The sequence below is a fragment of the Sturnus vulgaris genome, chromosome 19 (genome assembly GCF_052056855.1).
Source record: "Sturnus vulgaris isolate bStuVul1 chromosome 19, bStuVul1.hap1, whole genome shotgun sequence".
NCBI classification, from domain to species: Eukaryota; Metazoa; Chordata; class Aves; order Passeriformes; family Sturnidae; genus Sturnus; species Sturnus vulgaris.
The window spans coordinates 8,006,387-8,033,730 of NC_142261.1; the positions used below are offsets into that span (position 1 = coordinate 8,006,387).

The following is a 27,344-nucleotide window of genomic DNA, read 5'->3' on the forward strand; positions in this document are numbered from 1 at the left end:
TTGTTCAGCTCTGTGTTATTATTGGCAAAGATGAGCTGTAGTTTGGACTGTGGAGTTACCTGGCTGAAGGATTCCCACAGCTGCTTTACAAAACCACAGAAGAACAGTGGCAGGCAGCTGCTGCTTGTGCTCCCTGGTGAGCCCAGTGAATCACAGGCTGGAAAACTGCTGCTAAACCTAGTCAAGCAAATCCCCAGCCTACACTTTTCTGGGAATTTGCTGCTTTTTTAGAGATTATTACAAGTGAAGTTTCACCCCTGCAATTCTTACTGTTAAAAAAGTAAAATAAAAACAAACCAAAAAAGACATGTAAAACCATGAAATGGAAGATATTTTCAAGAGACTTGATGTTTGATCTGAAGTAGGTTCAAGCATGCCCACAACATCTTGACCAGAATACACCTGATGATTCATTATGGGTATACTTATCTTTGTATTTCAAGAAATACTTAATTTGTTTTCCTGTGATACAGCATTCTGGGTTCTTGTAGACTTTTATTCTCTTCTATAGGATAAATACAAAAGCATTTAGATAAACTTCCTGCAAGACGGCATCTCTCAGATCCCCTTGTTAAAGCTTGCCTTCTGTTAAGTCTCCTGTGTTTGTCCTGATCTCTTTATGTCTTCCTCTCCTGACAATATGAACACCTGCACTTCAGAAACAATCACACAGGTTAGTTTAGCTTCCAAGCCTTACTTGTATTTCAAGTTACCATTCCCCTTAGAACTTTCTTTATGTTCTGTAGTAAATTAGCCCTAATATACTCTGAGAATTTATTCTCCAGCCTTCTACTTCAGTGGTCAAAGACCGTTTCTTTAACAAGTATGCAAATAAATAAATGGTCACCATGTCTGGCTGCAACAGGGTCTTTCAGATCATTACCCTGTTACTGCAGGACACAGGCAGTACTCCCCACTTAACCTGCATTGCCACTGTGGTCAGTTGGGAAAAAGAAGGAAGAAATCAAATCAATGAGTTAGAGGTACAGAGTCCTAAAACAGTTTCAGTGACATTCATCTCTTCAAGTAAGCACACTGTGTAATCCCAAGGATCCCTTCCTTCCAGTGTTTCCACTGATCTCTCTTCTCAGAAGAGTACTATGGAGGAAGGTAACATGATGAGACAGGATAACCATTCAAAGTGTGCAACATGACCGACCTGAAAAAAGTTGCAACATGAGGTACTTGATATATTAGCATGAAATAGATCTTTAAGAAAATAAACAAACAGGGCTTTAAATCACTTTATTAATACTTCAGAACCATCAGATCCTACAATGGCAAGTTCTTATCCTCACCTGTTTCCAATCACTGTTGTGAAACAACTTCTTGCAATATGCAAATAGATACATGAGGCACTGTGTGAATACAAAAGTGACAGTACAAAAAAATCCCAACAATTAAACCTCATGCAATACATACATATATAAAAAATATGGCAATGTAGCATAATACACACAAGCACTATTTGAACAATCCATGTAAATGAATGTACAATATGCATAGCATTTAATGATCAATGACAACAGGTTTTCCATGTGTGCATAAAACCAGTCAGCTTAAATATGAGTTTCAAGAGACTAGATAACTGGTTAAGCCACAGCTTATAAAACCTGCTGTACTGCAGCTTTTCTGCTCAGGGTCACAAGTGCAGATTAGCATATAAAATAAATAAGGACTATGATTCTACAAAACGTGGCTAACAACTCTCCTATTTCGAAGTCACTGGCCCTCTTACTTTCACTCAAGGATTATCAGCCCACAGGGGCAAGAAATGTGCCTAAAGCAACAGCTCTGCTCCTGTACTGTTTTAATACTGATAAGAAGATATATTTTTAAGTCAGCAGGAGCAGTTACAGAGGTCTCACTTACCACTCCTCAAGCACGGGGCAGACCCTGAAGAATGGCACTGACTGAGAGGTGACCGAGCCTCGGGCTGTGCTGCTGCTCCCACCCTGACTGCTCAGCCGCTGGGGCAGGACACAGCCGGGGAGGGGAAGGAAGGCAGAAAGCTTTCCCCCCACTCTCAACAGTGCAAATGTTTGAAAATACAAACAGTCTGCAGGAATAAGGAAAGACAGAGACAAGAACGTTTCTGAAGTCCTGTAATCAGGGTGAGAGCTATTGTTACCTGAAATAAGCTTAGGTATTCCTATGAAGTAAGATACAAATAACAGATTTTCTTCTTACATATCCAACACTGGTCCATGCCAAAGCAACAGTTATTTTGTAGTCTCTCCCTAGCTGTCATGGTTCTTTTTACACTCTTGGTGTTGTAGGCCTCCAAAGACTGCAGCAAATTCACTATGGACACAGATGAAATGAAAATTACAAAGTGGCAACTAAACTGACTTAACAGCCAACAGATTTAACAGCCTAAAACTCACCATTTTGGGGAGGGAGAGGGTGACAATGTAAAAAGACATAAAAGATAGAGAAAAAGAAAATAGGGAGGACACAGAGCAGAACTGACTTTCAGAAGAGGAAGTTAGAAGTAATTAAAGTCATCAAGATAAATGAATTTAGAGTTAAAAACTTTATACTAGCTTTTTTTTAATCAGTATAAAAGTTTTGACCCCAAATAAATCAAGTATCTTGCTATTATTAAATACACTGAAGGAAAAAAAAAAAGGTGGGAAAAACAGACAAAGAAAGCAGCATTAATCATGCAATATTCAGCTGAATGCCTTTTCACAAAGTTATTAAGGGCACCACAAAAAAAAAGGAAGTACTTTTATTGCCCTGAGAAGGTCCCCATATGATCACTCTGGTTTCCTAGCTATTATCTCTTTATCCTTGGACATCCAAAAAGAAGCATCATTGCTTAGATAAAAGGATAAACAGTTACTGGCAGGAATGATGGTCACACATTCCAGCTCCATTTGCCAAAGCAACAAACCTTTTACCTGCATAATGTATGGCCTCAAAAGGGATAAATAACATCAAAGCGTGATCCATTAGATCAGGAAGGACCAATGACATTCCTGTGCATGGAAATCCAGAACCATGTAGTCAGTAATAACTTCAATATTTGATATGTTAATATATATCAATATATGGAAATATATATATGGAAATTAGTAATCAGGCTTAATAGTTGAGAGAAAATTCAATAATCAGAACCCAGCTAGTCACAAAGCCCAGATATATTTAACTTTCTAAGGAACTGAATGTATCTTGTCTCTTCAACTAAAAAGGACAAAATAAGACATAAAACTCTGAGAGGAGTTTGTTATCAAAATAAAACCGACATTACAAAGCAGCCAAATTCATTTATTTGAAACAGTGGTTTTCAGCTGACATTGCATTGCCAACTCTTCGAGGTTGCCTTTTTTTTTTATTCCACTGTTTGCATTCCAAGAAGCTTGAAAACATTTCTTTTCCTATTGATTTTGTCCTCTTCTGTTTAACAAAAGCTGTATCTTGCTAAATTTTCTGTGGCCAACACAGCTGTCCCTTGTTTATTATTGTGTGCACCAGCAGCAGGGTGCACAGCTTGGAACACACATTGAACCAGGGACACTGAACAGCTTGTGAGTGTTCAGGTCTGATGGGTCACACCAAAATAAAGGTTTAAGTGATTCTCTGGAAGATTTTGGTTTCCTGTTCCATGCAGTGATAAGGTTATCTGTCATTTTAAGGCATTAAGTGTCCATGACAGATATATGTTCAGAGGTGCAGTCACTCCTTCAAGTCTCCATTTGTTTACTTCTTAGCTGACATGACTTATATAAATAAAAATAGCTTTAAATTAAATAAAATCTAAGAAATATATTAAGCCCAACCAAAACACATGCAGGAAGTGTCTGGCTTAGCTCTTAAGAGCTGTCAATGCTGCAAAACAAATACTCTACAGGCCTGGCTGGTTGAGTGGCTCGATTTACTGACACAGAGAGGACCAGCCTCTTGGTTTTGCTGCTGTTTAAAAGGTTGGGATGAGCTTGGCAGAAACCCCCCTGGTTTCCAGCACTACTCAAATGCAACCAGACCTGCTATAAATCTGTGTTTAGGGAGAGTACATAACTTCATGTAGATTCATTTGAAAGCTCATTTTTCTCCTCCAGTCCTTCCTGGGAGAATTTTGTTCATCAGAAGGGTTTGGCCTCAAAAAGGGAGAATGGACCATCTTCTTCCTAGTAGGAATCTTGAAGGCACAGGCCCAATTGCAAAAGGGACAGTAATAGAACTAAGCAAGGAAATTTAATTCAGGCTTAACCAGAGCTAAATTACACATGAATCATCTGCAATCTGCTCTGTTGTGGCTAACATCCCCCTACCTTCTCCCTAAAGCATTTGCTTGATCCTTCAGTACTATAAGACTAGAAACAGCCAATGGCTGGTGCTGCACATTCAGTACCTGCATCCACAAGAATACAAATAATTTAACTGCAATAGTCAAACTTGCACTAAGAGTAGAGCTGGAATATTAACTTAGACTTTACTGCCTATGCCCTTTATAGATTAAGGGTATTTGCTGGTTACCTTTTGTGCAATGCCATTTACAAAAGCTCTTAGTCACTTGTTTTGGAAACACCTTTTTTAGGTTAGTTTTAAAGTCTTTAGGTTAGTTTTTAGGTAGTGGTTTTTTTGCCTGGGAGGGAAGCTTCAACCCCAAAGAACTGATTTAAGCTATCAACTGAACACAGGTTTTCCAGTGCAGACAGCCAATTTATCTCCAGAATTTAGAAAGCAAGAGAAGCACTTTTCCCAACATGCAACAAAAAAGTGGAAACTTCACTGGCTCCTCATAACAGAAAGTTAATGGCAATGGAAATGCTTTTTAAAAGAGCAGTATTACATCTGAGTTTGAATTGAGCTAAGTGTCTATTAAATGCTATTAAAGTCATCACTGTGATTAACACTACTCTGCTGCCAGCACTGCTGTAACCACTCAGTGCCCAATTACTCATCCTGCAGGGCTCACCATGCCCTCCACTCATTAACACACTCCACGTTTACTCACGGCAGCACTTGCACAGTGACCAGGAACTGCAGAGGCTGGCTGCTCCCTCTTAGCACTGCTTTACACGGGAGGATGTTTGGAAAAATCCACGTAGGAGCATTAGCTTCCAAGGTGGCTTTGAGGGCTCACAGTAAGGCACCTTGGACACTTCCAGTGCTATTCCTTCTTCAGCTGTTTGAAGACACAGTTAGCACAGCTGAGCTCTGCCTTTTTAATGGGCGTGTTTCTAATTCTTTCAAGCACTGGTATTTCGCTCTAAAGAACTGACATTTGTAGCTCTATTTTCCAGCCCACTTCCTTTTTAAAATAGGCATTAATAATAGTTAAATGCATTCCTGTCTCTCTCTTTCACTCCTCCATCACTCAGAGGGTGGATTTTACTTAATCTCCCTCCACTCTAAAAATTTCTATCATATATATTCTCAGAAAAAAAAAGAAGCCAAAATGACCCCCCCCCCATAAACGTTATTTGTAAAGTTTTAATCTTGTCTCTGTCAGACCCAGAATATTCAGTGTCTTAGGTGTTGGAAGGAGAGGATGGGGAAAGGAAGGGAAGGCAGAAGCATGAAGTACCCATAAGCAAAAGAGATGCTGGATACACACTAAGCAGAACAACTGAAGCCAGTTTCCAGTCAAACAACAAAAGAATTTAAGTGTGCTGTGTTTTAAAAATTCAGGCTCCTTTAAAGAGCAATTTTTCTTCTGCCGAGTGCTAAAATGTAACACCAGACATTCATTCGGAGTCTAGTAAGACATGAAAATTATTGAACGTTTGTCTTGAATCCGTCATTTAATTTCTACAGCTTTTCCATATTTGGGGTTTTGCTGTAGATGACACATTAGGATTTACTTATTCTAGTGATGGGATACAAGCTGCCTTTTTTTTGACCCATTAAAATTTCTGTTGACCTGACCAGACTTTTTAAAGCTAGTAAAAAGTCTCTGAAAATGACAGAAATACTTTTAATCCATGCGGAAATCTCCATGAATTCTGAAAGGCTGTTCCTATCCATTTACATCTCAAAGAAATGAAGCACTGTGTCAGTCAGAATGAATGCAAATGCAAGGGAACAGCTTCTAAGAATGCTGAATTTCTTCCCTAGAGCATTGCTTGAGAATTAGATTTTATGATTGCTACAGACAGCTATCTAAAGGCTCGCTTCACTTAGCTCCCATAAAACAGAAATTATCAAATTTAAAACAAAAAAGGATATTCTCACATAGCTGCAAGAATCCATCAAAAAACTTAAGACTTTCTTTCCTCTGTAATGCAAATCTGTCCAGAAAAGGTTGAAAAAACAGAGCCATTACAAAGAGCTTGGCTTGTTCAGTCCCCTTCACCTTTGAGGAAATTTGGCAGATTTCAGAAACTAAACCATATCATGAATTTACCAACATTTCACACCTCCCTTCATAAATACAGTAATTTCCCCCTCTCCTGATAACCCTCAGATCACAATCAAATCAAACAATTCTGCATGATTCTTACTATATTAATAAGAGAACCATTTCTAACACACCAAGAGGCACTGGTGGTCATCAGGAGTTAGCATGGAATTGAGCTAGCAATCAGAGAGAATAGGTGATAAATCTAAGGGGATTACTGAACAAGTCTAAGGGTTTCCTTAACAGAAGAAGGTTCACTACAAACACTGATGCCCACCCCACCAGGCTGCCATAAAGGAAATCCTTCCCCATATATTTTAAGATACCAAAAGGTAGGGTGGAAAATTGCTTACAACCTTCTCAGCAGAGAAGCTCCTGAGGCAAAACAAGGCAGTCACTGGTCTGAGCTGCTGTGTAGTGAGAGGAGGTCACTGAGGAGTTCCTACATTAAAAACTGTAGGATCATCCACAGTAATTCCAGCAAAAACCTTGGGTCACTGCAGCATCCCACATCAGTGAAGGATCCAGAAGACTGTGGATATAGACAGTGCTGCTCTGTTCTTCCTCTGAGCCATTCCAGCTCTTCTACCTAAACTTCCTCCCCAAGCAGCATTAATGCTCACCATATTTTAACCAACAGGGCTGACATATTGCAATGACATGTGCTTCTAAATGCAGCATACAATCTTGCTGCCAGATGCAAAGCACTTTTTGTTTAGACCCTGAAATTGATAACAAATTTACCATTGAGCCTTCAGATCTTGTTGAGTCCTGCTAGCCAGGCAAGACTTAACAACCACAGGCTCTAGCACATCATGAATAAAGCAGTTGTGCAACACCCTCACATATACATTACACTTCTCTTATCCTCCGAGCTTCACAGTTCCTTAGAAAGTTATCCAGGTCCAAAAGGTTCAAGAAGTGCAGCCAAATTAACCTTTCATTACAAAAAAACATTGTTACTAAACAGTTTCTAAGTTGTGTTACTAAATTTTCTGGTGAAGGCCAGAAGTTATTTCTTTTTAAATGAAATAATTACTCAGATTGTTACTTTATGATTAAATATCTAGAGCTTTCTGCAAAGGGCAGGGGAGTAAGTCACAGTGAAGCTTTTACTACAAACCACAAGATTTGGCAACAATGAAAGAGATGTTTTCTTGAAACCTAGTTACCACTACAATCATTCACAAACTGAAACGTTTAAGTGCATCAATGAAAACAAAAAGTCACATTTTAAAAATTAGGAACTGGCTCACCAGACTGTGATAGGCAGCCAGAAATCCTTGGGTGAAACATTTAAGGCACTTGAGGGTAGTCAGGTTTTTTTTACACCAGATAATAAAGACAGAGTCACTTAAAAATTCCAGTTTAAATAAAATTCCAACAGAATAAAGTAACACTGCAAAACATTCCTCCAAATGTAAAGTTCAGAAAATTAACAAATAAACACTTACAATAAAAATAAATTTCTCCTTTGTTATAGTACACAAAATAGTGGCAGGAAGAGCACAATATTTACCTGCTTAACCACACAAACTGTAAAAGTCTCTCTCAAATACCACAAGGGGGTCTTTTCAGATTGCCAAATAGCCAATAAGCACGTTTGTTAGGGGGAAGTAATCCAGTGCAGTTAAATATCAGATTCCAGTTTATAAACCAGAGAATCCCAGAAAGCAGTTGATTTTTCTATCATTTACCCTGGGATATTTCTAGCTAGTTTTTCTGCTTTTCTGGAGCATCCAGTTTTATTTTCTCATCTCCATACACATAAATGTTCACTGTTTCTGTTTGAATAAAGAGGCCACATCATTCTTGTAGTATCTTAGGTACAAACCAAAAGCACCTTACACAGCACACTGGTGTCACCCAGTCCCTGCAGCCCGAGCCTGTTCCTACAGAACACACACACTGGAAGCTTTTCTGCAGTGGGGACAGCTTCTCCCTTCCACCTTCCAAAGTAACATCACAGTTAAGTACAACATACAGTGCTCTTTTTAAGCACTAATTTAAATTTTCACTCAGAATTCATGAAATGCCTATTGTCATCCATTAGCTTATACCTGTTATGGTTTCTTACCACTTCTGGGACAGAGGGATATGACCAACAGCCCTGGGACACACTTCAGTGTCTGCTCCCAGAGATGAAATAGCTGTACAAATCTCCATGTCTGCTCAGTGAGGGGAGGGGAGAAAAAGGGAGAAGGAAAAGACAAATGGGAACTCATTGCCTTTCTGTTCCATGTTGGTCCATTTGTCTTTTTTCCTGATACATTTTGCCCACTGTATTAGAGGCTTCTTCAGTGGAAAGCAGTTCCTTACATCAACTTACTTGAACATTCTGGACTAAACAGATTCTGTCACTGTGTGGCTGCTGCCTCACAGCTGAGGAAGTTAAAGGGTGAGGTCTGAGCATCATCATCAGCCTTAGGGCTCTTAGAGTCTCTGAGACAGTCTGCCAGGATGTCCTGAGGATCCCTCAAGAACACCACCAGAACAGTGATGTTGTCACTGGATCCATTTTCCTTGGCAGCAGCCACCAGTCTCTCTGCTGCTTTGAGCCCCACTCCTTGAGTCTGCATCAAATGGTCCAGGACCAAGTCTACAACCTCATGGGGCTTGATGGCATCAAAGAATCCATCACAGGCAAGGAGCAGGTAATCTTCTGAGCCAGTCAGCTCGAAGGAATCTCCATCTGCATCACCAGAGACATAAGGCTTCTGGCAGATGTCACCTGAGACAAACAAGCAAAGCAAAGGTTTTATTACTTCAGATGTAAACATGTACTTCTTTACCCACCATTTGCTTTTACCATCCTCAAGGACAGTCAGGTCATGTTCCAGAGGTACCTTATGCAGGCTAAGAGTAATCAAAAGCTATGGAATAAGCACAGAACACTTTTGTTTCTTTAAGGATGCTTGGGACCTACCTAAATCCAGTGGGGTTCTAAGGAGTTACTTTAATTTATGCTCCCCTAATTTTGCAGGGAAAATAAGGAATTTATTCCAAAGTTTTTTCTCTCAGAAACATACTTGTGCAAGGAGATAGTCAGGCCTTGATGTTGCAGGTGTGCCTCCTGTACAGCTTTCAGAATGCCATGAAGACTTTTCTCAGCTATCCAGATAAAAATCACAATGCCCTAAGAATCTGCTCATTGTGTTTAGTTTATCAGTTTTGTATGAACATTCTTACCAAACATGGTTGCTACTGATCCAAATAGCATAATATAAATTCCATACTAATCTACTCCCACTCATACATTAGCAATTGGGCAAAACAGTAGAGAAATGTAATTAGCAACTAGCAAAGTAAGCTTGTTTAATAAGATTGGGAGAATACTACAGTTAAAATGCCCTAAATTGCTGGATATTGAAGGAGAATGTAGTGATTTAACTTAAGCAGAAAGATCGACAGTCAGGAGAAAGATACATTCATATTATAGTGGACACAAGCCCCAACAATTCAGACATTCAAGCACATAAAGGCTAGACAAACATTTATTGCTTCTTCCACTTACACAAATTAAATGCTGCATGCTTGTTAAACTACTGTAAAACATTACAGTATTTTAGACATTTATAGGAAGCAAAATCTTAGTAGTAGGAAAAAAAAAATAGGACTATCATGGCCAGTATGTAAAATAAAACCAATAAGCTGCAAGCCATCTAAGTCCTTGCCCTATGGGAAAGACAGTAAGTAGTTTACTATTTGATGGTGAACAAGACACCATTTACAGTAAACACAGTCTCAAGGTGGTGTGTTTCAATCAAATTTAATCCAAAGTTTATTGATTCTAATGGTTTATCTCACCAATTGCTCTGGAAACAGCCAAGGTACCATTGACCCGCCAGCAGTCCATGTAGGTTACACAGCCACCTAAAGTCTCAATCCTTGCTCTCTCATCCTGAAAAACAGTGGAATACATTTTGTTTGCTGCTCCAGCTTCTGTATTTCTACAATGAATATAGCAAACACACATATCAGAATCTAGCATAGAAACATGCACATAGGATTACTCAAAACAAGCCACTACTTTCCATTCCCGCTATGCTTGTCAACAAAAAAAAGCGGAATTCTCATGTTTTTGTATTGTCATATGCTTTCCTATATAGATGAATAAATTTTCCTGCCACTTCTTCCCACTCCATACAGCAATTGGGTGAATACATAAGTGTTCAGAATGAAATACATGATAACTAAGCTAAGTAACAACAGTCTTTGATTTCATACTATTTTAACTACTCAGTTATTACAAATATTCATGCAATGAAGGCAAAGGGTCATGCAATGCCTGCTAAACTTGCAAAGTCCCCATCAAATTTCATGGAATAAAATATATGGCTATTTAAAATAGGAAATGCAATACACTTTAAGCCAGTTAGGCCAGTAGATTAGTATTGGCTTTTCAATGACAGGACTGCATATACTGAAAATTTTGCATTATGCTAACATTTAAAATTGCTATTAATCTCAAATTACTAACATTTAACAGGCAGATTTAAATTCACACACAAAAATCCTGTGAAAGTCTTTAATTACTACAAATTTTGAATAATCTGAGCAGGAACTGAAGTCAGGACTATCAGTACCATTCATTAGTACTTTCACCTTGTCAAGACACAGGAGTGGATGCAAACCAAGAAATTGTTAATGCCATGTCTCCTAACATACAGTATACATAATTATGTAAAGCACCAAACACTTGCAAAGGCTTGACTCCAAAAGGTTTCAAGAGAGAATCTGACATCACATACTTAATAGGAAAAAACAAGTCAGACTTACTTCTCTTTCTGGTTTGTGAGGTTCCATTAATGTCACAGCTTTCCCTTGCTGCACCAGCATCACCTGAGAGTCCCCCAGCCATGCTATGTGTAGTTTGTTCCCTACAATCAATGCAGACACACCAGTTGTGCCACTCCGCAGCTTCTACAGAAGGAAAACAGGTGTGTCAGGTGAATATTCAACAAGCCCTACTAGGATACATGGCAATATTGAAAACTTCGGTTTAATCACACTAAATGCAGTAGATTAGACCTGCTAATACTAATTCGGGTACTTGAAAAAAAGGTACAAGATAGTAAAGAGATTTGAAATAAACTACTTATAAACATAATTTCTAATATGCAGATGATTAATACTGTCTCTTATATTCTTCCTTCTCTTGCTATTAATTCCAAAACTGATCTAGGAGACTAGAGCTTTGTTTTTTAAACTAGAGACATGCAGAAAAGCAAGAGGATCTGAATTTCAGTAGAATGAACATTTCACAAACAAACATGTCTCTCCAATCCCTTTCACATTCTCCACTCTACCACTAGCAACTACAGGTACCTTGCTCCACACAGATCTTATCCCTGGGTATTTAAATGAGAATGTCAAAGGAAAAACATCTAAGTGTGCTAGATTCCCTGTAAAGATTAGTGAGAGTCAGACCTTATGAAATGCTGGTCCCTCTTTTGTACTCATTGACAGAAATGAAGATATTGACAATGAGTACTTCCATAGTACTGCTATAATAAGAGTTCTCAAACAGTGTAATGTAGATTTGAAGAAAGAATGTTCATTGTACCAACTTTGAATTAAGTTTAATCAATAGGTTTAATGAACTGAGCCATCTGATTTAAATCATAGAACACATTTTTCACTTACAATCACCAGTGATACTAATGGTGGGACAAGAAAGAGAAAGATAGTGACCATATTATCAGGAAGAAAGAAATCTCTTTCCCAGGTAAGAGGTAGGACAACAGAATATCTAGAGGCTACCTGGTTTAGACAAGGAGGCACCAGTATTCTCTCAAATAATTGATATGTCAGAATCATTTGAATCACTTTAGCACTTCTTTTCAATTACTCATCTTGAACTCCCAAGCACTGGTTTTCCTCAAAATAAGAAACAATTTCATCAAAGAAAACCTTTATATGTAGCATAATTTCATAAATAAGCCAATGATTCAAATAAACTGTACTGTCAGAATTTTCTAGATAATACCACATTGTCCAACAGTTCTCAGTGTTATTTAAATACAATGGAATTAATCTCTACCCACTCACCTCTCTTTTGGCTTTGAAAAGAAACATTTCATCTGTCTTCTGGAAAGAGCATTTCAAGGCCTCAGCTGGATTTGTAACAATCTCTTCATGTAACCCAACGTTTACGTGTAAGTGGGTTGCTGAGTAATTGGCAGCATCCACTCCACCGTGGCCATCGAACACCGCGAAGTAAGCGCGATCAACGTCATCCTTTTTAGGGAGGGAGAGGGAGGATGACATTCATGTTTGAAACCAAAATAGCTCACAGACTGGTACCAACAAGCAAAGATTCTTTATTCTGGGCTTGCTTCCATACCAATGGCAATTTAAGTCCATTTACACAAGTACAAAATGGATAAACTGGGTACTTTGCAGGCCAATTACTTTTCTTTGTTTGCTGTTAGTCACTTAATGTCTTTAAAAATAACCTGGCATTGAAGCAGTAGGTTATGTAGTCCTCTGGCAGTTTCATGAACTGGCACTCGTACAACTGCTGTTCTTCATATTATAGAATGGTTTGGGTTGGAAGGAACCTTTCAGACCATCTAATTCCAGCCCCTCTGCCATAGGGACACCTTCCACTATTCCAGGTTGCTCCAAGCCCATCTCCTGTAGCCCCTTTAAGCTCTGAAAGTTGCTATAAGGCATCCCCAGAGTCTTTTCTCCTCCAGGCTGAACAACCTCAGCTCTCAGGCTGCCTTCACAGCAGAGGTGCTCCAGCCCTCTCACTATCTTTGTGGCCTCCTCTGGACTTGCTCCAGGAGGTTCATCTTTTTTTTATGTAGTGAGTCCCAGAGCTGGACACAGCTTTGCAGGTGGGGTCTCACCAGAGCAGGGTAGAGGGGCAGGTTCCTTTCCCTCACCCTGCTGCCCTCACCGCTTTTGATTCAGCCCAGGACATGTTTGGCTGTCTGGGCTGCAGGCACACATCACTGGGTCACACTGAGCTTCTCATCAACAAACACCCCCAAGTCCTGCTCCTCAGGGCTGCTCTCAATCCATGTATAAGTTGTGTCAGTCACAAGAACATTGCAACTCCAGCAACATAACACTAGGTGAACTTGCCATCTTCCCAAATCATAACTTATGACATGAACCCCAAAGTCACAAGATCCTCCCTCCATCACTTCATCACGGCAGTAGTTGGCCCCCAGCAATGTGAGTCACTAAGTCCTTGCTCCAGTGCAGATACGATAAATAACTTATGACAACAAATTCACAGGCCGTCCATCACCAGGGCCCTGTGCTTACAGCAATGTTACAAAGCCCAGCCATGCTCCCCTGATGTGTCCAGACTTACCGGGAGACCGAAGAGCTGGTTGAACTCCGGCAGCAGGACGTGGCGATCCTCCATCTTGCGCCGCGCGTTGCGGATGGCGTGGATGGACACCGCGAGGAAGCGCGACAGGGGCCGCAGCGGCGGCAGCTGCTTCTGCCACTGGCAGCACACGGCCCGCAGCTTGTTAAAAAAGCAGCGCTGCAGCGACTCCGCATCCAGCACTGACAGCACAGAGACAGAACAGTAACTGCTGTGTCCCACTTCCCTACACCACCCCATCTTTCGGCCTGTCTTTCCTTCCAGTCTCTTTCCCTACAGCTACACACACGCATCCAGCACTTTACGGGCTCTGCAAGAATTAAAATGAGGTCCTGAGAATAACGTGGAGAGAAAGTTGCAACGGAAAACAGTGTAACGTTATGGATAACAGGAGCTTCTTTACTTGCTAGCTCTTTTTCAAAATAGACGCTTATCAAGCAGGTGATTACATTGCAAAAATCATACCAAAGACCCCCCCCCCCCCCAAAAAAAAACAAAGAAACAACCCAGTCTAGTATATTACACAATGTTATTATTACATAAGTAAAATTAGTAAGATATAGTGGTAGGAGTTCGTATATACTGAAAAATAAAAGGGAATCATCAAGTGGGCAGAAAAACCTTCAAGATGAGATTGTTGTTTTCTCGGTCACAAGGGCTGAAAAAGCACTGGCCTGCCTTTGGGTCAGGTTATGTCCTAGTGAACCACTTCCACTGAAACAACAAGGAAGTCTGAAAATGTTTGCTGAGGTCAATAGCTCAACTCATAGTTGAGCTGAACAGATTAGAATTTTAAGCTGTTATCTTTATCTTTTTAAATACTCATGGTTGCAGGAGCTGCAGGGACAGAACACTTCCGCTGCTCTCCAGCTTTGTCATTACAGAGCAGAACTGTAAACACCCATTGGGCATAGCGTGAAAAGCTCCAGCCAGACACCCAAATCCTTTTCTGGATAGATCCCAAAGATCAATTAATCCAAACTTGTTCATCACACTGAATGGCTTGGTGCTTGGCATTGTGCCTAGCTTTGCAACACAGCATCCCTCCAAACAGGTAACAATTGAAAGTTTTGTTATTCGAGTAAGAAACCTGCCTCAATGATAAATCAACTAACTTCAAAATGCACTGAAAGGAACGTTTATAGAGCAAAAATAGTTTGCTATCACTAGTCACTAGTGTATATTCTAAAGAACTGCAGTGCATGAACTATCTTTCCTATATCTATTTTAGCCTGACTCCTGCTAACACTGCTAGCATTAAAGCTTCCTCAGAATTCCTTTTTATAACACCTGGTTCTCAAGCTTTTTTTTTTCTCCTCAGCAACAGTGGCTGGCCAGTTTCAGATGCATCTGGAGAATTGAAAGCTTAAATTTAAACACACATCTTTGATTAGCAGCCACTACATACTAACCAAAATTACTTCTGATTTGCTTAATATGTAGGTGTTAATGGGTAAGCTATAAAAACCTTTAAATATCAAATCATCCCATACACAAAATAACTAAATTGGACAGCATCTCAGACAGTCTTGCCTACAGCTGTTAGTTTACAAATTTGTAAATGTCTAGACTAATAGTGACCAGAAGACTGATATTGCTGTTTAAATATTAAGCTTGTAAAATCTGACAAAGAATTTAGTATCTTAAGAGCAGAAATGCTTCTGCAGTGTACCACAAACAGTGGTACTCACACGTGCACCCCCCCCGTTGCTTTTATATAATCACTTCTCTTTCATTCCAAGAATGCTTTTTTTGGCAGATTTATTACTGCAGTGCAGGAAGAGAGTCCATACTGTGCTGAAGCATGAGGAACAGCTTTCCTTCTAGTTGTACAGTTAAAATGATGTGAGAGCAATTACAAGAAAGGAAAAACGTACAGTCCAAGGATGCAGAAAAATGAACACCTTTAAAGTAGCTGCTCCTTGCTGAGATCAGGCAATACAAGTACCTGAACAATGAGCAGATTTCCATCCTGATTTATAGGGGAATTAATGATCAACAGAGATTAGATCTAAATGGCAATGGTGGCACAAGAAGGAACAAAAATAGACAGGAATATGTAAAATGGAAATTAAAGAAGGTTTTAACCATCAGAAGAGGGAGGGCTCTGGGGCATTTGTCAACAAGGAATCGTGAGAGAGGATGTGAACTAGTTCAACATGAAACTCATCCAAGGATTTTCCAACTCGGCCTGAACTATCTTAAAAGTAGACTCCAGTCCTAGCTATATGGCCTTCAGAGTAAAACAGCAGCCTGAATATTCCACAGGTCCCCAATGTCCCCAATATATAGTAACCAGAGACCTCAGATGCTTGTGACCAAGAAAATGTCCACAACCTATCAAGTTCTTCATTACTTCTTGTTTCTAAACATTATTTCTTTGTTATTCAGATAGGGTTCATTTTAGTTTGCAGAAAATACAGAATTATAGATTACTACCCCAGGCTCACAAATGTATAGCAGTTCATGTCTTATATTACTGCTATAGTTCACCTCAAAGATAATTGAGAGTCAGTGAAGAGTCCACAGCACAGTGACTGCAGGATGCTCTGATAACAGTTTCCACCTGCTTTGTGCAAACCCACAGAATCATCCTAGGTGAGTTACAATATGCTGCTTCTGACTTTCCTGGAGAGGCTACAGTGACCTGCTCACATGAACTCGTATTTTCCAGCTCCCCCTCAAGGCAGAGTCCTGCCCCAGGCCAGGTTAGCTGCAGTGAGTGAAGGCCACAGGGATTAAGGTGAGGGATGACATAACCAGGGTGCAGCATGACTTAATTAACTGAGTTCCCCCTCCTGCCGTTTCAGATTTGGACATGAATGCCGAAAGAGCCTTCTGGGAAGTGTCATATCCTGGCCATTGCACTGCTCTGTTTGGGGCACACTGAACTGCTTTCAAGTCATCCCAGGGAAATGGAAGGGTGAATATTTCCTCCTACAGAACAGACTGGTTTGCCCAAGACATCTCTTCTCCATTTTTATCTTCTACTCTCCCTGCATCCTGCTCCATTTAAATTCTTGGCACTGGGACTGAAGGTTTGGTGAAGTCTAATGTTAAACACTTCAGCACGTAAATGCAGCAGGGCCATCTGTTACACAAGGCACAAACCCAGTACTCAGTCACCAAGGTTTGTTCTCTCTCCAGCTCACTCAGGAGAAAATGCAGGCATCAGGTAGAAGACACAAGCAAGGCTCTTCTTCCCTCAGCATCCCACCTTTATAGGTGAGAGTGGGAAGAAAAGAAATCCTCAATAAAGACCAAGATTATCGAGCAACTTTTCCAAGAGAAAGATCTGGAGTTTCAGGATGTTCAAGATGTGGAAGAGCCAGAATCTGGTTGCCAAGACAAAAGTAAGATGGTTTATATGGATAAATTGAAGATGTTGGTCTGGCTGTACAGTAACTGCAGTGATGTCAATGTCAAAACACAGGAGTAATTAGCTAAGGTCACCCTACCAAAGGGAAAAGGGCACACTTCTCCCTTTCAGAAAGCCAATCCACAGGATCAGTCAGGGCTCCAGACACTGTTTGCATGTTGCCCACAAAACCAGCACAGCTTCCTTTCATCCCAGATACACAGCAAAAGCAAATGAAGTTCCTTGCACTGCTGCTTGCCAGACGGCCTAACCAAATAAATCTGGGAAACATTTCAAAACACTGAAGTCTTCTGAAAGACAGCCTCTGGGAAAACCACAGACAGAAGTAGTATACTTACAGGTGAACCTTTCCTCATCTCCTTCTCCCTCTGTTTCCACATTTTGCAGCTTAAATTCAGTCAAGTCTGTTTGGAGAACTTCATCAACTGCAGCATGGATCAATGATGCTGCAAGAAGTGGTGAAATATCTCTGCTGGTAAGAAAAGGAAGGGAAAGCAAAATAGACTGCATTAGTTTAAACTGAGCTACAACCTCTCCGTGTATGGCTGGTGACCACAGACTTAGAAACCATTACACACAATAAAAAAAGTCATTAGTAAACTAGTAGAGCAAACCATATGTTCAATATTTATTCACACAAATTTTTACTAAGATCCTCAGTTAGACAACTGCTTTCTCAAGAATGTAAAGAGCAAGAAGTGTATGAATCATATTTTCAAACTGTTGCCTCACACTCCAGTCACAGATGGTACCTCTTTCTCCTGAGCTCTCATATGGGAACTGCTACCTTAAATTCCAGCCTCTCAACACACATATTTTGTTTCTATTCACTACATAGCATTTCTTCCTGCAGTCAACAATCTCACCACAGACAGTATCAAGATCTCAGCATTGTGGTAGATGTAAATCTCTAAAAAAGTTACTTGGAACTCTTCTTCCCTTCACAAGAAAAGTCATGCTTAATGCTAACCTACAGCCCTTATCATTCAGTTTATTCTGACTGGAAGTTTTCCAAAGAAACCACCCAGGTAAAAGGTGCAAAGAGTTGAGACTGAGGACTAGGATGAGAAGAGACTCCAAGGCTAGTGGTTTAGATGAAGCTTGTAGGCAGGCATCTAGAAGACAACAATGCTACATGATGTGCTTACTGTCTCCTGCTCACTCAATGCTTTATTCAAACCCCATGATTTATAAGAAGCACACACTTGCTGTAATGTTTCTGAATCTGTAAACAAAGAAGTCCCATCCAACTCCAACAGAAGGCTACAATAAAATAACTCCTATATTCACTATAGTCTCATAGCAAGCACTAACAACTACAATACATGTTCCAGCCATTTTCTATGGGCACAATGAAGAATAAACATCAATATCCATAAAAAGCCACTTTATCCATTGTTCATGGAGTGTTTGATTCCCACAAGGTATTGAATTACACAACCAAAGCAAATAGTACATTAAGGCACCTACAGCAAGTCAAGGACAAGACTTTTTCCAGAAAACATTTAGAAAGCTCTGCATAAAACTGGTTTTCTGGAGAGTACGAAATGGTGGAACACAACTGGTCTGTGACATTGCTCAGCAATGAGTGGTTTGTGTGTACAGAAGGGCAGGGAGGGGAAGACCGCGGGGTTTCAGATCCCAGTGACAACAAGCTGAAATGCATTTTGCCATTGTGCTCCTGAAAGAGGGGCCTTGTCCCAGCCGTGTATGAGTACCTCCCATGGCAGCAAACAGAAAGCATTGTGTCAGTCAGCAGGCTCCAACACAGGCCTGCTTTATGCCACGCATTCTGTGGCAGTGACGGCCCAATTTAATGAGTTATTTCGGTACTTCAAATAGATGGCAATGTGTTTGCAGCCCTTTCAGTGCTAGCTGCAGTCATGTCACATCAAGGGAAAACAGAATGTGACTTTTTAGTTCTTTTTTAAGGCTGATATGTTTAAGGGAGTCAGTTCCTTTACTAGCTCAGTTAAAGTAACAATGCCCACTTATAATGACTCTGACAGACAATATTTAAAAGGTCAGGCAAGAAATACATCCAAACCAGATATGGCACTCCCTGCCCTCCAAAATCCTTCTTCCTGTTGTTGTTCGTGTAAGAGAAAAAGAAAGGCTATGAAAATATAAGCCCCACAAACAATGTCAGATGTGTTGCTGATGCTGCTGAAAGTTAGAAGCTTTAGTCAAAGCACGTTTCAGCTCCAAGAAAAGAGACAAGAAACAGTAAGAAAACAGCGATGCATTTAGCTGCACAGTGAGAGCCACAGCTTCAGACATCTTCAGAATTTCTCTGCTATGCTGGAGGAAAAAAAAAAAAAAAAATCTAATCTAGCCTGGGTTCCCAGCTCAGCATCAGAAGAGGGCTTAATACTTTGATTTTAAACTTTGTACATTTCTGCTTTCCAGAGTCCAGGGTTGCTGAACTTCATCCATAAAAAGCAGCTTAAACAAAAGGCCTTTTACTAGAGTGCTATAATACACAAGTCCTGTATAAACCTCTGCTTACAGGATGCCTGTAACAAAGAAAAAATTTACAAATTATGTCACATCCTTCAACTTTTTCCAGTCCCCACCCAGTTCCTAAAAGGGAAGTTCAGTGATTCCTCAGTACTGATATGCGTCATTCAGCTTTGCTTCCTATGTATTTCCTCCCCCTCCATAGCTCTGTAAATTTATAAGAAAGTGCTTGTTTATTGGGATTTTGTTATGCAGACAGCAACTACATCAAACAATTGATTCTGACACACTGAAAAAAAGATAGAAGTCTAAAAAATTACCCAACCTATTTAGTTCAAACTCAGTTCTGAACAGAACATATTTGTGATTACTTTATTAACTCTTTATTATAGCATCACCATATTGACAAGACTTGAGCTCAAGTAAATGGAGCTCCAAGGAATGGCATCTTTCATTCAGGTTCAACGTTTACTAACTCTAAGTTCACCTTCTAAATCAGAGACTTTAAGAGTTAACAAAATGTGTCATTGAAAAAGAGCAAGAACTCCTGCTTTAGTTGAGAGCTACAAGGTCTCACTTGGCTGGAGAGTATCTTGAAACAGTCACAGTACCTATGGCAACCAGTGCAAAAGTAACCCACTGCAATTACCATTGCAGACTTCAAACCTTTCCTGTAAGCAAAGAAGAACGTCACTTATTGTTAAAATCTTCCTTTCAAAGAAGCCCAAGACACCCTGGTGATGAGCTGAACCAAGCATAATTTAATCTCCACGAATCAGGAGGAACACTGTAGCTGTTTCCTAAGTGTAAAACCAACTGTATTGGGAAGAAGAGGAAAGCTGGTGGGGTGTGTTACATGCACAGGATGCTACTTTAGGGCAATCTTGGAAGAAAAACATGAGCCCCATTTCTCTGACACGCAACACTAAACACTCAGCCTCAGCACACACAGGCTAGTAGTAAACAGACTTTGAATTTCTTTGCTGCAGGCTATTTCTTTGCTAACATAAAGGGTGTGTTTTGACCACAATAAAAATATTTTAAAAGAATTAAAGCATGTTGTAACAGTGCAGACGAGGCATCGTAGCTTTACCAGCAGCTGAAGTCAGATCAACAGTGGCTGGAGCATGGAGCTCCTATCCTCCAGCCACTCACAGTAAAATACAAGACTCCTTTCAAAAACCTGAGTACAGATAAAAGAGGGAAGTTAAAGAGTAAAGCAATACTTATGCTAATGAAGATGACACTTAAATTTATACACCACCCTCCTCCTTGAAAGATTCTGGACTACTGGACACACACAGTACTGGTAAAAGGAGCTATGCAAAGCTCCTGCTGATACACACACCTCTGGGCCAAAATAAAGTTACACATGGAAGTAGAATGCAATCATGATATTTTGCATACTTAAGATTTAGCATAAATTACAGAACAGAACTTAGTTCTCTTGTTCACCTTGTTTCTCTTCCACAATACAATGTAGTTATCCATTTTATTTTATTTCAAAAGACCAGCTGTCACACCACCACAGCCACAGTGCAATCACATGTGTCAGGTCAATCACAAGACTGTTACTGACCCTTTTAGTACCAGTCTTCAGAAAGAAAAAAACCAAAATACAAACATGTTCTTTTGGGAAGCAGAAACCCAGTAAGGTAACTTCTTACTTGTTTTCATTCGGGTCATTAAATCCCCAGTACATTCGCAGCAAGTGTTGCAAACCAGTTCAAATATGTTCCCACCTCTTCTTCCCCTCCAGTTTCCAAAGGTACATTCGGAAGTCTCTAGCAAACAGTTTTTTGGGTGAGGGGGAAGCATCCAAGCTGATACCACCCTACCTTGGGCAGAGCCTGAGCTACAACTACACTTTTTAGGAAAGCTTGAAAACAGCTGACAGACTTCCTGCAGTGCCCCATGCCCAGCTTACAGTGGCTCTGGGGACTCCGAGCAGTGCAGCAGATAGCAGACCCCAAAAAGCTGCTGCTCAGCACTGGGAGCAGAGAATGAGCTCTGTGTCACCTTGGAGGGTGGTACACAGCCTCTCTAGGACAAGCCAAACACCAAACCTTCTGCATCTTTATTTACCTATTTTGCAAGCAAAAGAATTCATATTCCCCCACACCAAATACACACATTCTCCCACAGTGCTCTCAGGAAATCTGTTTGTATAAAGCACAACAGATTACCAACTGTCTTGGCCAAGTATTGATCACTTATCTTTCAGATTAAAAAAAAAAAAAAAAAAAAAGACATGATTTTGTTTCTAAACATTAAAGTCATGGCAACAAGGCAGCAGTGGTACTGCAGGCCAGAGCACCAGTGTGTAATCCTCTTTTCCTTTCAGTCTGTGCATACACACGAATGTTGGGGAGAAAGAAGTGCTGTATCTGCAAGCACAGGCTCTAGCTGCAGCTGCCTTACAAATGAGGGAAGATGTGCCCTTATTTGCTCCATGGGCTCTGCAGCAGCAGCAGATCACACTCTGCCACGGCAAGCTCGGGGTGTGTTTCTAGCATGTTACAGCTCCATCAGCACCGGGTTTAGGGCAGATCTGCAAATGCCAGCAGTTCTCCAGCAAGTGAAAGATCCTCTCACACTGCCGAATAATAGCAGGTCACAAGTTTCCTCATAAACAAAAGCTGCTTGTTTTCAGTATTTTCTCCCCCAGTCTGCTACTTTTATTTCCCTTTCTCTTTTTATTCTTATAATCAACTACAGAAGGTTTCCACTCAAGCAGCTTTAAGCATTAGCATTTAATAGAGCAGTACCCAGAGCTCCCAGGGTGATGGTGGCCAGAAAAGTACAAATATATATCCATTAAGGAGAGAACATCTGACATTCTACAATGCACAGGAAGTTGTTTCCTGTGCTAATGACATCAGGTCATTAAAGGAGATGAACAAGAGGGAATCAAAACAAATACATAAACAATGCCACACATAGAATTTCCATCTCTTATGGTTACACGAAGCAGTTTTTTTCCAGCTTTTCTTATGAAACTACCCGAAGCAGCAGCTTTACAATCCAGAATCCATCTGTTCAGGCCCTTCAGTCATTACTGAACAGTTTTTGTACAAAATATGCAATGAAGAGTCACCTGCTACTTCCATTTCATTCTCAGCAGGAATAAAAACCTCACAGCAGAAGAGGAGAGGTTTAATTCCACAAAAGCCACTTTTCAATTAAACCCTAAACATGTTTTAAAATCGAGCATTTATCCTGAAACAACAACAGAAAGGGTGTTTCACACAGGTTATGAGAGCAAAACATGCAAACATGTTCCCAAGCAAGAAGTACCAGTGCATTACATCAAATTGTTTAAATTAGGAATAACAGAATTTCTTAAAAGCAGAGGTCACAGTAGAAAGTAGTTTTCACAGAAGAAGAGACCAAAGAACGTTTTAAGAAGAGACTGGGAATGCAGAAGCAAGATAAGATTTTCTTTTCCCCTCTCCTCATACTTAAATCACATTAAAACATCAAAATACCAGAATTGCTGAATTAACTACTCTAAAAGAAGAGAATACTGGAAATAAAGATACCAGGGCCACACCTTGGCGTGAGCACTACAGTGTAAAGCACAAAGACACAAAACAGGATGCTGAGGCAACAGCAGATCACTTGAGGGGGGCAGAACAGGAAGCCCAAGTCTCTCAACTGTTATTGTAGTAAATCTCCAACAGGAAGGCTGCAGGAATTTCACATTGTTCTTTGGATATGTCACAGCTTGGCCATACAAGTTTCATCTCCTATGAAGGGGAAGAAAAATATTTCTATATTTGGGGGTCTGAATTCATCTCATGTTCTGTTGCAGTGAAAGTCAGGAATATTTCAGGTTAATTTCTAAAGCTTGGGAAGTAACTAACCGGCACTTCATTCATATTCCTCTATTTTCATAGACTATCAGAACACTGCTATTACCCAAAAGTGTATGTTAATTAAAATTCTGCAAAACAAGATGACTTAAGCTCTGCTCTGATTCTTCAGAATGTTACGTATGTATTTGGCTGCAGTTAGCAGCAGGCAGTTGCATCGATTTAAATGAACTCTTCAAAGTAGAAATATCTGCAAAGCTTCACCAGATTAGTGATTTAGGGGCAAGGCCTGTCAGAAAGCAAAATGGTTTGCTGTTTTAGCTGGTGTTTCCCTATGGTAGCTGCATTTGCAGAAATTTGTTAAAATAATTCATTTTAGATTAGGTCATTCAGGGATTAGCCTGATGCATCCAGCTGCTTCCATGTAAAAAGATGTGTGCAGCCTTGGAGAAGCAATAGCATTCAGAAACTCCTTGTTGGACCCAACCAAAGTTATTTCTTGGCCCACACTCTTCTCAACAGAAATCCTAATCAGTAGTGGAGGAACAACATTCCTTATTGCAAAGGCACAAAGGCCTGTGCCTCCAAGCAACTAGAAGAACAAGCTAAACATCACCATATGTTGTCTCATGAGCCAAGGATATTGCTGGGCCTTTATTGGCTTGGGCCCTTCTGGGCACGACCCAAACATCTGTGCATGTGTGAATGAAGTACCTGACAACACAGAAATGAAAAGCAGAACAGCAGAACCGAGCGTCAAACTTAATTCCAAATAACACTTTGATCTACAGAGAAATCCTTCATCAGTACTAATCACCATGTAAAATACACTGTGATGCTGGAGTGTTAGAGAAATCTCACACTCAGGAAATAGAGATCAAGCAACAATGCCAGAAGTCAGCAAGGTACATCCAATAACACCCTCATAGTGTTAAAGCTCTGTAGAATAACACAGTGATATTTGAGGGTGTTTTTCACCGAGCTGCTGTCCATGTGTTTGGGATGCTGCCATGACAGACTGCAAATCACTGGATCTCAGCTACAGTGACCTCCTGCACAGTCACTAATCTGGCACCCTTCTTCATCTTCAACAACTTTTATACAAACATTTAAATGTCTTCTAATGTTGGTCCTCACCCTTGTTTTCCCATTTCTTAAAATCCTTAACATCCTTCTCATTCCCTCATCTATTTTATTGAGGATTCACATCAACAGGAAAGTTTATTTAGCCTTCAAAGCTGCATTTTGAATTGATCCACAGCAACAAACATGGAGAAAAAAATGTAATGTTGGCAATTTCTCACACAATCAGAGACTTCAGTTTCAGTTCCTAATTACAGAGATTATAAGAAGAAGGTCTGCAATTTCAAAACACAAGATTCCTGTCTTGGCCTTGGGCTGTAGCAGTCTTTTTCTCCACATGCAAGAACTTAGCCTACCCAACAGGAAAATGCAGCTTCTTTGCAACTGCAAGATGATGTTTGTCATAGGAGCCCAAAACTGAGCTATAATTCAGCAGGGATGCCCACATTTGACACTTCAGGTACACTACATGACACCCAAACAGAGAAGCCATGAGACTTCATTAAAACACTTCTTTTACCTATTTCTGTTTTTCACAAACATTTTGTGAAAAGAAGAATTAATTCAAGTAGACTGCTGCACTTCAATTCTGCTTTACTTTCTTTAGCTCTCTCTCTTTTTTTTTTTTTTTTTAATTGCCAGCTCAGGACTTGGGCAGCTCCACGTGAGAGGCTGTGGAGCCAGAACTGGCTGCAGGGCAGGTATGTGAAAAATGAAGCTTCTGACACTGGCAGGCTCCTCTCTGTGTAAACACCAGGAGTGACAGGTGAGGTGAAAGTATTGCAAAACCATCATTCCTCTTCTGTTTCCACTTGATACTGTGCCCAATAGACAACAACAGAATGTCAGCAGATATGCAGCTCAGCAATACTGATTTTTTTTAAAGCACTGCAGTTTGAGTAACACATCCCATAACTACAGCCTCATACCTTCCTTTCTAAACCATTTGTAGACCATCAGCCTGGCCCACGTGGCAGAGTGGGTGCCATGTGATAAGTATTTGGCATTACCCTGTTCTTTAAAGCACTCACCCAGAACCACTCTTGCTCCACAGAGTTCAAAGATTCAATGCACGTGATGAATTTGCAATCTCACTGTGGAATGCAACAGCTGTGTTTTGTTCAAGAGCAATTTAGTCGAAGCACAACTAAATAATGCAATGATTATCTGTGCCTTTTTAAACTACAGACTAAGAAATTGTATTTTTTTGGTATGCATTTCTCATCTTCAGATTTAGGCACACCATTTCAGTGAGTGATATTATGTCCATAATCATCTCTGTAATATGTAGGAGTAGCTTGATTTTTAAGGCAAATTTCCCAGACAATTTAAATATCTAAAAATTACCTATGCACTTTCAACAACAACAACAAAAATCTAATTTGTGTTCATAAACTCACCAGATGGCAGTTAAAAAGGCAAGTAATTCAAACCATGTTTACTATCTATCAAATTCCTCTAGTAACCGGCCAACATTCAGCATATAGCAAACCAGAACCAGTCTCCTCCACACACCAGTACCACAGCACAGTCTGATCACTACTCGTGTTCTTTTAGACCAGTCACAATCCCTGCTCTTGACCCTTAAAAGCAGGTTAGTGAAGCGGATTGTGGTAGGAACTTTGTAACAGCTGGAGTGCAGAGGCCCTACTGCCGAAGTGCAGTAAGAGAATGGCGTATCAGGAGACAAGAAATTGTGGGAGATAACCTGCTCTTGACGAAGCACTAACTTGCCAAAATAAGTAAGTCACATTCAAATTCTTAGCAGTATTAAAGAGACAGTCTAAACTGCTCAGGAAAGGATGCAGTTAGGGGATGACAGAAGCATCACAGATGAGCAGCTGTGTGTTCCAGTGGTGGTGTGACTGCACTCCTGAAGTTTTAAGAAAACATCAGCTTGAGAAACCCACACAAGCACGTCCCACTCGGGAGGGCTGGGGAGCTGAATAGCCCTGGAGCTAGCTCACTTCTTACCCCTGGTAGCCCTGGAAGGCACCTCCCGGCCTGCCTCCCTCCCAGACTTCCCAGCTGACCCACACAGGGGCCCTGAGGGGTCTGAAACCCCACTGTGGGCACTCCACTGCAGGAATCGCCTATCCCGCTAATTGCAGGCTCGTAACTGAATCCCCATCGAGAGTACGAGAGCAGTATTTTTGAAAAGCACACATAAACAATACTATGAAGGCACGGGGCCGAAGGCCTACGGCCTGATTAGAAGCACGCTATTAACAGTTACCAAAAGTAACTTAGAAGCGGGAATAAAAATAAATAAATCTCCAAACCTAAAATTCCCTGGAGACGCGGAGGGCTCTCCCCCGCCCCCGGCGGGCCCCGCGTCAGGAGGAAGCGCCTCCCGCGCCTGCACCTGCACCTGCCGCGGCCCCGCTGCCGGGGCGGCCCCGCTCCCTCACAGCGGCCGCCCCGGCGCCCCCGCGGCGGCCCGGCCGGAGCCCTCCCGCCCCGCCGCCCCCTCACCTGCTGCCCAGGAGGCTCCTCGCTCGCTCAGCCAGCGCGCCCGGCACCTCGGCCCTGCTCAGGGCGCCGCTCCCCGCGGAGCTCCACGGCAGCGGCTCCCCCGGGCCCAGCGGCGCCGGGAAGTCCCTCAGGAAGGAGCTCAGGGGAGCCGCGGACGGCTCTAATTCCAGCGCCATGGCGGCGCTGCCCGGCCGGGAGGGGCGGGCGGGGCGGGGCCGGCGGTTGAGAGAGGGGTGCCGGCCCCTTTAAGGGGCGCGCGGGGGCGGGGCCCGGCGGGGCGGGGCCTGCGGAGGGGCGGGGCCGCGAACAATGCCGAGAATGCTGGGCGGGAGCGCCCGGCGGCCGCGCCGCTCTCTGCCCAGCGCAGCGGCTGGTGCTCTCTGCGCACCCTCTGCCATCAGACAACGGCTGGAAGCAGCAGAAAAGAGAACAAGC

The 27,344-nt window shown here is 41.3% G+C and overlaps 1 protein-coding gene across 2 annotated transcripts; it reads right to left on the reverse strand.

The window, feature by feature from the left end:
• Positions 1 to 1,230: 1,230 nt before the first annotated feature.
• PPM1F (protein phosphatase, Mg2+/Mn2+ dependent 1F) lies at positions 1,231 to 27,115 on the reverse strand. Of its 2 annotated transcripts, none has more exons than XM_014894565.2 (7): positions 26,910 to 27,115; positions 17,415 to 17,545; positions 13,680 to 13,879; positions 12,401 to 12,589; positions 11,129 to 11,272; positions 10,157 to 10,250; positions 1,231 to 9,080 (listed from the first exon to the last, which is right to left on the reverse strand). In XM_014894565.2, the coding sequence occupies exons 1-7, from the start codon at positions 27,083 to 27,085 to the stop codon at positions 8,707 to 8,709; spliced, it is 1,308 nt and encodes a 435-aa protein (XP_014750051.1). In that variant the 5' UTR covers positions 27,086 to 27,115; the 3' UTR covers positions 1,231 to 8,706. The 2 variants fall into 2 exon arrangements, with proteins under 2 accessions (XP_014750051.1, XP_088031896.1); XM_088175770.1 differs by having other exon boundaries at positions 17,415 to 17,548.
• Between the last annotated feature and the right edge of the window lie 229 nt (positions 27,116 to 27,344).